This window comes from Anomaloglossus baeobatrachus, chromosome 7 (genome assembly GCF_048569485.1).
Source record: "Anomaloglossus baeobatrachus isolate aAnoBae1 chromosome 7, aAnoBae1.hap1, whole genome shotgun sequence".
NCBI lineage: Eukaryota > Metazoa > Chordata > Amphibia > Anura > Aromobatidae > Anomaloglossus > Anomaloglossus baeobatrachus.
The window spans coordinates 53,799,918-53,815,795 of NC_134359.1; the positions used below are offsets into that span (position 1 = coordinate 53,799,918).

A 15,878-nucleotide genomic window follows, 5' to 3' on the forward strand; every position below is an offset into this window, starting at 1 on the left:
ATTGCTCCCTCGGGACTGGCGCAGTTCAGGGTACAGAGCCCTAAGGTGGCGTACACTTCAAGTTGCGCCACCAGAATCCATTAGACAGGGGGATTTTTTGTCCATCTGGCCATCAGAAGATCGGAGCACAGTAGCAACATAGAGCTCTGAGTCGTGATCACGGTCAGGCCCCAAACAGACTCCCACTGCGTTCAGATGGGACAGGAACTTTAACACCGAACAGGGGTCCCCAAGCACTTCAGGTCACGGGGATCCAAAAAGAAAAGCGGAAGAAGGAAAGGCCCACAATCAACAACACCTTTGAATTATCCGGGATCACATGGGGCCCATCACGGCAGAGAGCGGCACTCCAAGGGTGACAACCGAACTGTGAGTAAAAGACCTTTAACCGTAACTACTGAGTCAGCCCCTCATTGCCGCTGCCGTCACCCCGCGCTCCGGCGGCAATGACCACTACTGCCCCCATCATCCTCCCTGGGGCCTAGCTCTGCCTGTGGGGAGCTGAACCATACCAGTTGCGACACCATCGGCCCCAGAAGACAGCACCCACAGCGGAGGCTAATCCCTGGCCCCGTACCATAGCTGGCATCACAAGACAACTACTACTTCCAATATCCTCATTATCCCACCATCCTTCTCCACTCTCCCTTTCGTGGACACCTCAGGGTCAAGAAACCGGGCAGGGTCACCCATGGCAATCCCCTGACCCCCACGGCCCAGTGACAAGTATTCCCCAGACCTTGTGGGGTGCTCCACTGGCAGAATGACAAAGAGGAACCAACCACTGAAAAAGGAGTAGCTGGCAAGTTATAGAGCATTAGAATAGAGGCAGTGAATGGATAAATGTTTTTTTTTTTATCCACTGCCTGTTCTCAAGTGTAATCAGTCTCTAGCTGCAGAGATGTGTAGATGGATTGCAGAAGCTGGGGGATGGGTCTTTGCCTCTACTTCTACTCTCCTTTCTGTCAAACTGCATAACAGAGAGGAAGGCTTTCAGTTTAGGGCATGCAAGGCACTAGATATCTGCTGGAAAGTGAGAAAAAGGAAGTTCCTGTACCTATAGTGCTGGCAGAATAATGACAAACAGGAATCAACCACTGAAAAAGGAGTAGATGACAAACTACAGAGCATTAGAATGAAGACAGTTTATGGATATATAATTAGGGATGATCCAATACCTCAAATATTCGGCTTCCCGATTATTTTCCGAATAAGTTGCCGCTATGCGAATGTTCGATGCACGATGTAAATCTATGGGAAGCTCGAATAGTTCTGAATAGTTGTTGTTCGGGTTTCCCATAGACATAGCGGTGACCTATTCGGAAAATATTCGTGAAGCCGAATATTTGAGGTATTCGATCATCCCTATATATAATGTTGTTTTTCTGTATCCACTCTCTGTTGTCAAGTGTAATCCATCTTTAGCTTTAGTAACGCCTCGTTGGGTTGCAGAAATTTGGGATGGGTCTTCGCCTCTGCTCTACATTGTGTCAAACGGCATAACAGAGAGGTAGGCTTTCAGTTTAGAGCACACAAGGCACTGGATAAATGCTGGAAAGTGAGAGAAAGGAAGTTCCTGCACCTATAGTGCTGGCCGAATAAAGACAAAGAGGAACCAAATGATGTAAAAGGAGTAGATGGCAAATGAAATAGCATTAGAATGGAGACAGTTTATAAATATATTAAACTGGTATGTGCATCAAAAGCCGTTTTTATCTTGTTGTGGGGAGTGAGGGCATTAAACCACGCTTGTGATGGGATACGTATGCTTTAAATTGTTGATTTTTCTTAAAAAGATTGTCCACTTTGGACATTTTCATTTGTGTGGAGGTTTAATTGTGCAGTTTAACTGTACTGCAAGTATTTAACCATGTGGTGTCACTGTGTCTGGATCTAAGCATTGCATGGGTACAATTTAAATAAACAGGCTGTATGTTTAATACTCGGACCGGCCAGAACCTTTAGAGCAATCAATGCCCTCTTCATAGTTTGTATATAGGGATAAAGCATCTAAAGCAATTACCTTTTCACTCTCTGTATCAAGCGCTGAAGTAGCTTCATCTAGGAGAAGAATTTTAGGGTCCCGGATGATGGCTCTGGCTATGGCTATACGCTGCTTTTGACCACGAGAAAGCTGAGATCCATGAGCTCCTACATTGGTGTCATATTTCTGTGAAAAACAGCAAAAAGAATAATGAAAGATGTTCTGTATATAAAATAATAATAATTAGTTTTCTTCTACACATTCTTTATTTTTCCGCTTGTGGCCCACATTAGTTTTCTTCTGCCTGTGGCCCACTGTAGTCTTCTTCTGACCCTAACCCATGTGAGCTTTCTTCTGCTAGTGGCCCACATTAGTTTTCTTCTGTTTGTAGTCATCATTAGTTTTCTTCTGCTTATGACTCACATCACCCTGGCCCACATTAATTTTCTTCTGTCTGTGGCCCACATTCATTTTCTTCTGTCTGCTGCCCACATTAATTTTCTTCTGACCCTAACTCACATTAGTTTTCTTCTGACCCCAACCCACATTAGTTTTCTTCTGACTCTAATCCACATTAGTTTTCTTATGACTCCAACTCACATTAGTTTTCTTCTGACCCCAATCCACATTAGTTTTCTTCTGACCCTAACCCACATTTGTTTTCTTCTGCTTATGGCCCACATTAGCTCTCTTCTGCCTGTGGCCCACATTACTTTTCTTCTACTTGTGACCCACGTCATTTTTCTTCTGCCCACAGCTCATATTAGTTTTCTTCTGCAATTCCTAAGTATAACAGGTCAGAGATATCGTATAATGCTGTGTATGACAAAAGGGTATAGATGTAGCAGTCCACCTAAACATCTTGGCATGTATAGAAATTATTGGCGATATTCTGATTCCTTTCTCCTAATAAAGGCAGAGGTTTCCACCCAAAAAAAAAAAAGAAGTTACATCACTATTACATTGAGAGATGAATTTTGGTAGAAAGACACTTACGTCTGGTAGGCCCATAACAAAGTCGTGTAGTTGTGCTTTCTTTGCCGCCTCCATGACTTGGTCCATAGTCAGTTTTATGGAGTTATCACCATACTTGATGTTGTCAGCAATACTGCAGTCAAATAACACCGGCTCCTGAGACACAATTCCAATTTTGGATCTGAGAAATGAAACATTGATGTTCTTGGAGTTATGGTCGTCTATCATCTGTGTAAAGAAGACATAAAGGAAACATCTGCAGTGAGAACAATACAAGACCCAAGAGAGACTTTATTCTGCACAAGCGTTGTAATACAGCGGGTCGCATCAGCAAAATTATATTGGGTAAATACAATCCTTTATGACTCGTCACATAGACTTTGCTACAAGTGCGAATTATGGGATTATTTTTTGCAAAAATAAACAAAGAAATGAGATTATTATTATGTCTAAAAGGACAAGATCTTTTCACTTGACAAATAAGATGTCCATTGCACAGTTGTGTTATATTGCCGACATATCTAATCCAACATCTTTAATATCCTAAAATTAAAATTTTAGATAAAAAAAATCCAAAATGAAGTATTAAAATGTAAACTTGCAACAGTTTTCAGAGCAACACTATTCATTATGCATACATCTAGTGAGGAGTGATACGTCTAGGCAGGGCTTTCCAGATTAGTGAGTGTGGTGGTCAGCTAAAAAGTGAACATTGAAAATGATTGCAAAACTTCAAAAACACCGGAAATAATAATTACAGCAACAAGTTTTAGAGCCATGTATACTGATTAAATGGCAAGAGTTCTTCAAAAACTACTCAAAAATTGAATCTACGGTAGCTTCCATGAAGATGAAAGTCACATGGCCACACATGAGTCCTTTTGGAGCATCTGTTTTGGCTAAGAGGTGAAGGACCAGAAGTAGTCTACAAGGACAGTATTGACTCTGATTGCGCAAGTTTTTATCAAAAACCGAAAATTCCTATTACCTTAAAAACATAGTCTTTATTTTTTATTGGACATATATGCCACAAACAGAGTACATACATACATAAAGTGATAAAAATGTATTAAACTGATTTTTGAAAAGAAAGGTGAGAAAAATAATTAATCCTTCTCTCACCCTTCCTTACATACGGGGGTCGGCGTCCTAATTGACCATGACGCCCCCGTTCCTCGTCGACTGTCGTCCTAAACTGACCCTCCACTCACTCTGAAGAAGATATCCAGTGTGTCTAAATAACAGTGGGTAAGGTGCAACACCAAAGATAAAGCCCACAAGATAATATGCACACATAGATTGTGCAAAGGAGGGAGTTATGTCCGTCACTAATCATCAGTCGCAGACTAGTAGGGATAGGCCAGACTACGTCCTCAAGTCGACACACAATGATTATCAAATATTGACTTAAGCTGTTTTACGTCCAGGATTCACCCTACGCGTTTCGCCCCATTAGTTAGCAAATAGGGGCTCATCAGTGGTATAACAGCATGGATCCTTGAAACACACAGCTTCAAACCATAATAAAGTCGCACCAGGACCAATAGATAATATGGTACATCCTCCAAAAACACTAATACTATAACACCACTTGATGCACCTGGTAGCTTGTTCCTGAACGTACAGTCTAAATCAGGTTCAGGCTAACTTGCCGCAATAGACAAATTCATGCATCCAAAAGATAAGTCATGTGGAGTATGCAACCCAGGCTTTCCAAGCATAATACAAGCAGAGTCCTTAGATACCGTTCAAGCCCTCTTAATAGCATCAAGGAGAAAATCCCCAGGTAACGGTATGTACTCCATCTGGGCGTTCGAACCGGAGCCGGCGTCTGGAAGCTGCGGACACTGGTAACTAAGGTAAACATCGGGTATGGTTACCCGATGTTTACCTTAGTTACCAGCGCACACTGTTTAGAGTGTGCAGGGAGCAGGAGCCAGCACTGGCAGCGTGAGAGCTGCGGAGGCTGGTAACGAAGGTAAATATCGGGTAACCACCTTGGTTACCCGATGTTTACCTTGGTTACAGCTTACCGCAGGCTGTCAGACGCCGGCTCCTGCTCCCTGCACATTCAGGATTGTTGCTCTCTCGCTGTACCCTAAGGGGTACTTCACAAACAGCGAGATCGTTACTGAGATCGCTGCTGAGTCACGGTTTTTGTGACCTTATTAGCAATCTCGCTGTGTGTGACACTGAGCAGCGATCTGGCCCCTGCTGTGAGATCGCTGCTCGTTACACACAGCTCTGGTTAGTTTTTTTATTGTTGCTCTCCCGCTGATAAGCACACATCGCTGTGTGTGACAGCGAGAGAGCAACAATCCTGAATGTGCAGGGAGCAGGAGCCGGCGTCTGGCAGCCTGCGGTAAGCTGTAACCAAGGTAAACATCGGGTAACCAAGGTGGTTACCCGATATTTACCTTCGTTACCAGCCTCCGCAGCTCTCACGCTGCCAGTGCCGGCTCCTGCTCCCTGCACACGCTAAGTTAAGCGGTGTGAGCTGGTAACTAAGGTAAACATCGGGTAACCATACCCGATGTTTACCTTAGTTACCAGTGTCCGCAGCTTCCAGACGCTGGCTCCGTGCAAGCGCAGCGTCGCTTGCACGTTGCTGCTGGCTGGGGGCTGGTCACTGGTCGCTGGTGAGATCTGCCTGTTTGACAGCTCACCAGCGACCATGTAGCGATGCAGCAGCGATCCTGACCAGGTCAGATCGCTGGTGGGATCGCTGCTGCGTTGCTAAAGTGTGACGGTACCCTTAGGAGACCTTTCAGAATCAGTACGTTTTATTGCTCTATGTTATCCTGTTATCTTGTTGTAAGATCTGTAAAATTCAGTGTGTTATAGTAACTAGTCAAGCATATGTAAGTACAAACAGCATGTCCCCTGCTCCCCTCTCCCACCTCTCAGTGCTGGCATCAGTGATAGTAAATCTGGACTGAATTTGCACTGCTGCCCCCACTCATACTCCCTCCCACCAGGGATAGTGAATGCATTGGAGGTGCATGGGGGAGCAGTGAATATGTAAATTGTTTTTGCATACACTTGACTAGTGTGCACAAGACACTGAATTCTATAGAGCTTACAACACAATAACAGTAGTGATGAGCGAGTACTAAAAAGCTCGGGTGCTCGAGGCTCGGGCCGAGCATCCCAAGATACTCGTGTACTCGGCCCGAGCACCGAGCCCAATGTTATCCTATGGGAGACCCGAGTATTTTTCTGAAATGACCCCCGGCAGCATGTAGAAACCCTAAAAATGTCACAAAAGTCTCAGAAGAGTGCTCAAATGACATGACAACAGCATGGGGAAGACCCCTTGAAGCATTTATCACTCAAAAGTCACAGCTGTGAACAATTTTGTCCGAGTTTTACGCCATTTTTACGGACTCACCAGAAAACCTTCCAAAATGACACCAAAATGAATTTTCATGGCGGAAATGTTAAGGGCACATACCCAATAATGAGATAGAGATGGTGTATGTTACTTTTTGAGATTAATACATGAAATATTTTACTTAAAACATTGTGTGGCACTCCGATGTCCAAAACACACGTTTTATTATTATTATTTATTATTATTTATTATTATAGCGCCATTAATTCCATGGCGCTTTACAAGTGAAAGAGGGTATACGTACAACAATCATTAACAGTACAAGACAGACTGGTATAGGAGGAGAGAGGACCCTGCCCGCGAGGGCTCACAGTCTACAGGGGATGGGTGATGGTACAATAGGTGAGGACAGAGCTGGTTGCGCAGTGGTCTACTGGGCTGAGGGCTATTGTAGGTTGTAGGCTTGTTGGAAGAGGTGGGTCTTGAGGTTCCTCTTGAAGCTTTCCACGGTCGTGGAGAGTCTGATGTGCTGAGGTAGAGCGTTCCAGAGTATGGGGGATGCACGGGAGAAATCTTGTACACGATTGTGGGAAGAGGAGATAAGAGAGGAGCAGAGAAGGAGATCTTGTGAGGATCTAAGGTTGCGTGCAGGTAGGTACTGGGAGACTAGGTCACAGATGTAGGGAGGAGACAGGTTGTGCATGGCTTTGTATGTCATGGTTAATGTTTTGAACTGGAGTCGTTGGGCGATGGGAAGCCAGTGAAGGGATTGGCAGAGTGGCGAGGCTGGGGAGTAGCGAGGGGAGAGGTGGATTAAGCGGGCCGCAGAGTTTAGGATAGATTGGAGGGGTGCAAGAGTGTTGGAAGGGAGGCCAGAGAGCAGGAGGTTGCAGTAGTCGAGGCGGGAGATGATGAGGGAATGCACTAATGTTTTTGCAGATTCTTGGTTAAGAAAAGCACGTATCCGGGAGATATTTTTGAGTTGTAATCGGCATGAGGTGAAGAGGGCTTGGATGTGTGGCTTGAAGGATAGAGCAGAGTCGAAGGTCACTCCAAGGCAACGAGCTTGTGAGACTGGGGTGAGTGAGCAACCATCAAGTGTGATGGAAAGGCTTGTTGGAGGAAAGACAATAAACTCTGTTTTGTCCATGTTAAGTTTTAGGAATCGCGCCGTTTTGTGCTTTTTACTAGCGATGTCGGTCATTTTTTTTTTCATTCTATCTCCCGTCGGTCGGTCTCGCTCTGTCGGTCTCTCTCTGTCTTGTCTGTCCCCCTCTCACAGTCTGTCGGTCATTCTCCCCCTCTCTCTTACTTACCGTTCCCCGATCACTGCCGCGGCGCTGCACAGCTGTTCACTAAACTCCGGTGGCTTTTCCTCTTTTGAAAAAGCCGGAGATTAAACAATCTCGTATTCCCTGCTTTCCTGCTTTTCGGCGCCTATGATTGGTTGCAGTGAGACACGCCCCCACGCTGAGTGACAGGTGTCTCACTGCACCCAAACACAGCAGCCGGTGTGTGTGTGTATACTGTGCAGTGAAATAAATAATTAAATAATTAAAAAAAACGGCGTGCGGTCCCCCTAATTTTAATACCAGCCAGATAAAGCCATACGGCTGAAGGCTGGTATTCTCAGGATGGGGAGCTCCACGTTATGGGGAGCCCCCCAGGCTAACAATATCAGTCAGCAGCTGCCCAGAATTGCCGCATACATTAGATGCGACAGTTCTGGGACTGTACCCGGCTCTTCACGATTTACCCTAGTGCGTTGGCAAATCGGGGTAATAAGGAGTTAATGGCAGCCCATAGCTGCCACTAAATCCTAGATTAATCATGTCAGGCGTCTATGAGACACCTTCCATGATTAATCTGTAAATTACAGTTAAAAAACACACACACCCGAAAAATCCTTTATTAGAAATAAAAAACACTAACAAAGTCCCTCATCACCAATTTATTAACCCCGACAAACCCTCCATGTCCGGCGTACTCCACAGTCCTCTAGCGTCGCATCCAGCTCTGCTACATGCAGGTGACAGGAGCTGCAGAATACACCGCCGCTCCGGTCAGCTTCACACAGCAACTCAGGTGAGTATAGCGATCAGCTGAGCTGTCACTGAGGTTACCTGGATCCAGCGGTGGATGCAGCGGTGGCCGCGGGTAACCTCAGTGACAGCTCAGCTGATCGCACTACTCACCGCCGCTCCGGTCAGCTCCATGCAGCAATTGAGGTGAGTATAGCGATCAGCTGCTGTCACTGAGGTTAATCGCGGCACCGCTGGATCCAGCGGTGGCCGTGAGTTACCTGACTGACAGCAGCTGATCGCGCTACTCACCTCAGTTGCTGTGTGAAGCTGACCGGAGCGGCGGTGTATTCTGCAGCTCCTGTCACCTGAATGTAGCAGAGCTGGATGCGACGCTGGAGGACTGTGGAGTACGCCGGACATGGAGGGTTTGTCGGGGTTAATAAATTGGTAATGAGGGACTTTGTTAGTGTTTTTTATTTCTAATAAAGGATTTTTCGGGTGTGTGTGTGTTTTTTAACTGTAATTTACAGATTAATCATGGAAGGAATCTCGGGGAGACGCCTGACATGATTAATCTAGGATTTAGTGGCAGCTATGGGCTGCCATTAACTCCTTATTACCCCGATTTGCCAACACACTAGGGTAAATCGGGAAGAGCCGGGTACAGTCCCAGAACTGTCGCATCTAATGTATGTGGCAATTCTGGGCGGCTGCTGACTGATATTGTTAGGGTTGGGGGCTCCCCATAACGTGGGGCTCCCCATCCTGAGAATACCAGCCTTCAGCTGTATGGCTTTATCTGGCTGGTATTAAATTGGGGGGACCGCACGCCGTTTTTTTTAATTATTTATTTATTTATTTTACTGCACAGTATAGACACGCCCACCGGCTGCTGTGATTGGGTGCAGTGAGACACCTGTCACTCAGCGTGGGGGCGTGTCTCACTGCAACCAATCATAGGCGCCTGTGGGCGTGGAAAGCATGGAATATGAGATGGCTGTGTGCAGAGCACTGCGCGCCCGCCGGTATAAAGGCTCGGTCACGCTGTGCAGGCCGGCCAATCACTGCAATTCCACAACTAACAGGGCTGTGGCATTGCAGTGGTCTGCCAGCCAATCCCTGCATGAGGGCTGGCTCTCAAAAGAGCGCCAACATGCAGGGATGAAGACCACGAGTAAAGCACGAGTATTGCAAAATTACTCGGTACCCGCCGAGTAGCCCGAGTACAGTGATACTCGTGCGAGTACCGAGTAGTAACAAGCATACTCGCTCATCACTAAATAACAGTATTAGGTAGAACAATAAAAGTTACTGAGCCTGAAAGGTCTCCCTAAGCCCTATTTAAAGATAACATTAGTATTGCACTACAAAATCACACAACAGATTCCCTTTAATTGTCTTTTTGTATATCAATAGGACAAAAAAAATAGACTTTTGTTCATCATTGAGATCTCCTATTCCTACAGGTAAAGATTATGATCAATACTTACAACTTTGCCCTTGTCTGGGTCATAAAAGCGCTCCAGAAGCTGCACACTGGTACTCTTTCCACACCCACTGCTTCCCACAAATGCAAGCGTCTGCCCAGGCTTCACCGAAACATTCAGCCCATTCAGTACTTGGATATCAGGACGTGTCGGGTACGTGAACTTGCAGTCAATAAAATCAATGCTTCCTTTAAAGTCATTCTGAAATAGAAATTCAAATTACATCTTATGAGTGTTTACAAAACCAAAGGATTGTGAGATTTATGGTAAGTCCCAGATGTGGGACTTACAAGAGTCTATTGTTATCCAGCTTAGTTTCTCGTAGTAACATCATTCATTTTAACGATGCTAAGCTTCAATTCCAGACACAGCTCATTGACAAGTGTTCTTGGTATAAAAAGAAAATATTCCTAATTTTTTTTTTAGTTCCAGACCTTTAAAGGGAACCTGCCACCAGGACTTTCCCTTATAAGCTGTGGCCACCACCAATGAGCTCTTATATATAGAATTCTAGAATACTGTATATAAGAGCTCAGGCTGCTCTGTATAACATAAAGAAGACCTTTATTATACTCACCTGTGGGGCGGTCGGGTCCAATGGGCATCGCTGGACTTGGGTCCGCCTCCACTATCCTGTGCAGTTGCCATCCTCCTTCCCAGCTCCGTGTGGATGACGCATCTTATGTCATCCACACAGAGGCCTCCATTGCGCTCTTCTGCAGGCGCACTTTGATCTGCACAGCTGAGGGCAGGACAAAGTATTGTAGTGTGCATGCGCAGGCGGTCTTTGACCTTTCCCTGCACCAGCGCAATACAGTACTTTGCGCTGCGCTCAGCAGGGCAGAGAGGAGTGTGCATGCACAGGGGTGCAATGGAGGCCTCTGTGTGGATGATGTAGGACATGTCATCCACACAGAGCTGGGAAGGAGGATGGCGATGGCAGGAAGAGAGAAGGCACTGGACTGAGGCCAACATCGCCCATCGGACCCAACCTCCTCCAGGGGAGTATAATAAAGCTCTTTTACGTTGTGTACAGCGGCCTGAGCTCTTACAGTATATACAGTATTCTGGACTGCTGTATATAGGGGCTCACTGGTAGTGGCCGCAGCTCATAAGGGAAAAACCTGGTGACCGGGTCCCTTTAAAATGATAGGAGGTCATGCATAAAATGCTTTTTTCATTGTCAAATTTGGAAACGAAAAAGGTGAAGATTTGTGAATTAATTATATATAAATTTTGCCATAATGTATATGATCAATCACAGACATACATTCCCTATATTGTACCAATCAAAAATGTGTTACTGTTTGGAAATGTTATTTGAGGTTTGGAATCTTTAGCATTAGGTGATGCTGATGTTTTTTAACATTTTTTTTTTTTATTACCGGGCACATCTATGTGAATTCTGCATCTGTCCCCGCCGATCCTAATTATAGCGTTAAATGAAAAAATTCCCTTTCTAATTATTCACTAGAAAAAAAAAAACACTTTAAAGTGAATGATCCGTTAATCTCCAAACATCAAAGAATAATCAAGAACATGCGTTTCATCAATACTGTATATTGTGACACTTCTGCGTCTTTTTTATAATTCAGCTAAAAATAACACTTACCCATTTATCTCCTTCGTCTTTATAGACACATATTTTGGGGACACGATCCACCAATTTAAAGAAGCGGGCGGCAGATATTTTCGCTTTGGCATAGTCTGGAGTATAAGATGATGCTTTTCCCAAAGCCGTTCCACTGGTGACAATGGCGGATATCACCCTGGAATGAGATAAAATCGGGGTAAATAGATTTACTGATTGTACTGATGGCATGTATGTGCGACCTCTACCGTCTACAGAAGTGGTGGTTGCACATGGACGGTAGCAAACCATTCACACGGGGGACGCTGGGACCCCCCTTTTTATGATTGGGAGTTTAGGAAATGGGTCAACTAGACCAATGGCCTCTCACATCATCAAGCAGCCGAAGTACCTAATGACGAGCGTATCGTCATCATGGTTTCTTTACCATCAGGGATAAAAGAACTAAGTGATGACATAAAAAGTATCTAGACTTTATTGATTAATCAAATACAAAGGCATCACTTTATGGCCCCGTTCATACGTTGAGTATTTGGTGAGTTTCTACCTCACTATTTGAAGCCAAAACCAGGAATGGGTGTAAAATACAGAAGTGGTGCCCGTGTTTCTATTATACTTTTCCTCTGATTGTTCCTCTCCTGGTTTTTGCTACAAATACTCATATAACATACTCCAAGTCTTTAGTAGCATTGTTTTTTTCAAATAGAACAAAGGGACTTTTGGGGCCCCTTAGGCTCCAAGACCGGAGTGCAATTGTACCCCTACTATTGTAGCTTCACCCCTGCTGGCCACGTACTATCTGTGCAGTTTATTCAGTGTTTCATGGCTTTATCTCTATATCACTATTGCTAAACTGTGAGCTCTAATATCCTCTCACTTTATAGATGTATTAGAAAATGGCTGCTGCATTCCTTACCTCGGCTTTTATATAGGCATTGATATTCCCACCTGATTGGCTCTGCTATAGCATGAGATGTGATAGCTACAAGGCATTATTAGGAATAGAGATGAGCGGACCCGTGGAAGTTCGGTTCAGCGGGTTCTGCAAGTTCCGTCGAAATTTAAATTAAGTTTGGTTTGGGACCAGAACTTGACCTGAATCCCAATTGAAGTCACTAATTGGGCAGTTCGGGTCTCTGTCCACATGCAGCCAGCCATAAAAGATCACTTCCGGGGTCAAGTAGGCAGAATTTTTCCCTTTTTTTAGTGCACATGTACAGCCCCGCGGCCTCGGCTGCGACCGCCGAGCCGCTCGGATCCATGCTCGTACTGCGGGAGGTGGCTCGAGCCTCTCACGGACCTGGGGGGTCACGTCGGTCTGCAAGGGGGAGGTTGGCGCTACGCGTGGGGGATGCGAGTATGCTGGTGTTGGGGTGGTTTTCGTGACGCCACCCACGGGTTGTGGTGATATGGAACACCACCGCTGCGGTGAAGATGGAGGGGCTCCCGGGAGAGATGGCAGGGCGCAGCTCGGTTGTTAACCCCTCCGTGGGTAGGGGCGGTGTGTCCCGGGGCCCGGTAGCGGGGAGCTGCGGTGCGGGGCGCAGTGCTGCGGTGCGGTGCGATGGTGTTGTACTCACAATTAAGCCACTCAGAGTCTCTGGTAAACCAAACAAGATGTCGAACGAGCGGCCCACAGCCGGCTGCAGCACTGGACGGTGTGACAGGGTCCCCCTTTCTCCTGCACCTAGACTTCAGTGGACCACGGTGCCTAAGCACATATGGTCCGCTCCCCGGCGGGTATGTCGCGGGAGCTCCGTTGCCCGCAGGCGCTGGCCCTTGGATTTCTGAACCTCTGGCGGTGGCTGTTATCCAGTTAGGTTGGGCTGTTGCCTTCACTTGGGTCTTTGGTTGGGAAATGACCCCGTGAGGTCCAGACCTCAATCAGTTAATTTGACTATGGTGGTGGCCTACGGCCTAGTCAGGGTCTGAGTACCCTTCCTGGTGCTCCGGTAAACTGTTGGCTCCCCGGTTCGGGTCCGGCGGGCTCCAACCCAGGCCCGGTCCCTACGGTTCCACCTGTCGTTTTCCCGGTCTCCTGCAGGCGGCCCCTGGCGTCTGCCTGCCTGACTATAAGGGGGTCATAGGCTCCAACCCAGGCCCTGAGCAGAACTGTGTGTCACACTCCACTCTACTCCACTACTACCACTAAACTGAACTGTTTTCCTGCCTCAGGCCAGCAGCCTCCTCGGTGGGCGTGTCTTTCCGCCTGACTCCGCCCACCTGGTGTGCCTGTCTAAGGCTATGTGCGCACGTGTGCGCTCTGCACTGCACCTAAAAGGTGCGCTTCAGAGCGCAGCTGAAAAGCTCCATTCTGAAGCGCATGGTGCCGGCAGAGAACGTGCGCTCTGCCTGCAGCTCCTGCCATAGACAGAGCAGGAGCTGCCGGCAAAGCGCACGGAAGAAGTGACATGTCATTTCTTAGAACGCGCGCTTCGGGCAGCAGCCGAAGTGCTGCGCTCTAAGACGCCACGTGCGCACTGCCCCTGCACAATCTCCATAGATTATGCAGGGGACGCAGGACGCATGCAGTTACGCTGCGCTACAAAGCGCAGCGTAGCTGCATGTAATACGCACACATGCGCACATAGCCTAACACTAAGGGAGGCAATCAGGTCTTGATTGACGGGTGTTACCTTCCTAGTGTGGGGAGGGGGTGTGTGGTGTGTGTAATGACCTGTGACCCCTGGGTTCCAGGGCGTCACACACACTACATTCGATCACGCTGTTGCTACCTCCAGTGTGAGCCGATCAAACACTGCAAGCGGCTCGCACGGGGCTGAGCACCGAGAGTATCCGAGCACAGCGATACTCACACAAGTGGTCTGGATATGTAAAGAATCCTAACTCAGAACCTGAACTCTGTTTTTTTTTTGTAAAGTTTGTGTTTGGTACGAATACTGAACACCGAACCTCGAGATCTCTAATTAGGAAGCTTGCCTAGTCATGCTCAAGGTCATATGAGCCTTCTCTGGCTGATGCAGTCTGATGTGTACAATGGCAGCAGCCATATTAGCTTATTGACTCAAATTGAATTTCAATTTTGTGTTCCTCAAATTGCTGAACATTCGATATGGATTTGATTTGCATCAAATCGGTTCTCTTATCTGTAGTTATTGTGATATTATTAGGACAAATTTATTATTACTTTTAATGAAAAAGGCATTTGCACTGGATGCAAAACTCTTGGAAGAGACTAATGCGGGCGTCACACGGTACGATATATCGGGCGATATGCATACCTCCCAACCGTCCCGGATACAGCGGGACTATCACGCTTTGCAGAGTTTGTCCCGTTGCCACGGGCGGGAGGTCCGTATCCCGTGGCTCCGCCCACCCACTCTCTACCCGCCTCGCTGCTTTTCCCTCCTACCATCCTAACACGTGACGTGAGCATAACAGAGCGGAGCGCGCTACCCGAAACTAGTCTCTGTCTGCTCTGTGGTCTGTGCTGCTGCTAAGGTATGAAAACTGAATCTCCCCAGCGCTGATTCCCCTCCCCCCCGCCCCCGGCCGGAGCGTGAGATCCTCTAGCTGTTTCTTTGACTCCCATGTGTCCTTATCTATCATGTGTGCCTGCCCTGCAGCATTGAGAATCACACAGTATTTGCTTCTCAATGCTGCAGGCACACCACGGTAGATCAGGACATTGGGGAGAGGACAGTGTACTTACCACTTGTGTCCTCTCCTGCAGGTGCACAGCACTGGCCGGTAATATGCAAAGATAGAAGCATTGCAAATGCTTCTATCAGCTACCGACCACATGATCTCCTGCCTGGCAGAGCTGCTGTCACGCATCAGTTTTTTCCAATCAGGCACAATCCGGTTTGTGCCTGATGCAACGGATCCGTCTCAGATTGTGAAAAAATTGATGCGACGGATCCGTTTTTTTTTTTTTTATGCTGAGAGAGACCCCACACGCTCACACGCAGGCACTACCTCGCACGCATCATCACCACACACGCCGGCACTACCCAGCACGCATCATCACCGCACATGCCTGCACTACCTCGCATGCATCACCACAGCACACGCTGGCACTACCCAGCACGCATCATCACCGCACACGCAGGACTACCCAGCACGCATCATCACCGCACACGCAGGCACTACCCAGCACACATCATCACCGCACACGCAGGCACTACCCAGCTCGCATCATCACCGCACATGCAGGCACTACCCAGCACGCATCATCACTGCACACGCAGGCACTACCCAGCATGCATCAACACCGCACACGCAGGCACTACCCAGCACGCATCATCACCGCACACGCAGGCACTACCCATAACCCATCATCACCGCACACGCAGGCAGTACCCAGCACGCATCATCACCGCACACGCAGGCACTACCCAGCACGCATCATCACCGCACATCGCAGGCACTACCCAGCACGCATCATCACCGCACACGCCTGCACTACCCAGCACGTATCATCACCGCACACGCAGGCACTACCTCGCACGCATCATCACAG

At 47.2% G+C, this 15,878-nt stretch overlaps 1 protein-coding gene across 1 annotated transcript in view; it reads right to left on the reverse strand.

Moving 5' to 3' along the window:
* The window catches only part of LOC142246613 (bile salt export pump-like), a 108,481-nt gene that overhangs the window by 661 nt on the left and 91,942 nt on the right, over positions 1 to 15,878 (reverse strand). Inside the window, exons 24-27 of the mRNA XM_075319683.1 lie at positions 11,417 to 11,573; positions 9,808 to 10,005; positions 2,981 to 3,187; positions 2,024 to 2,170 (exon numbers count right to left, since the gene is read on the reverse strand). Coding sequence (XP_075175798.1) covers positions 2,024 to 2,170; positions 2,981 to 3,187; positions 9,808 to 10,005; positions 11,417 to 11,573 — 709 coding nt within the window. The remainder of the gene's footprint in view (positions 1 to 2,023; positions 2,171 to 2,980; positions 3,188 to 9,807; positions 10,006 to 11,416; positions 11,574 to 15,878) is intronic.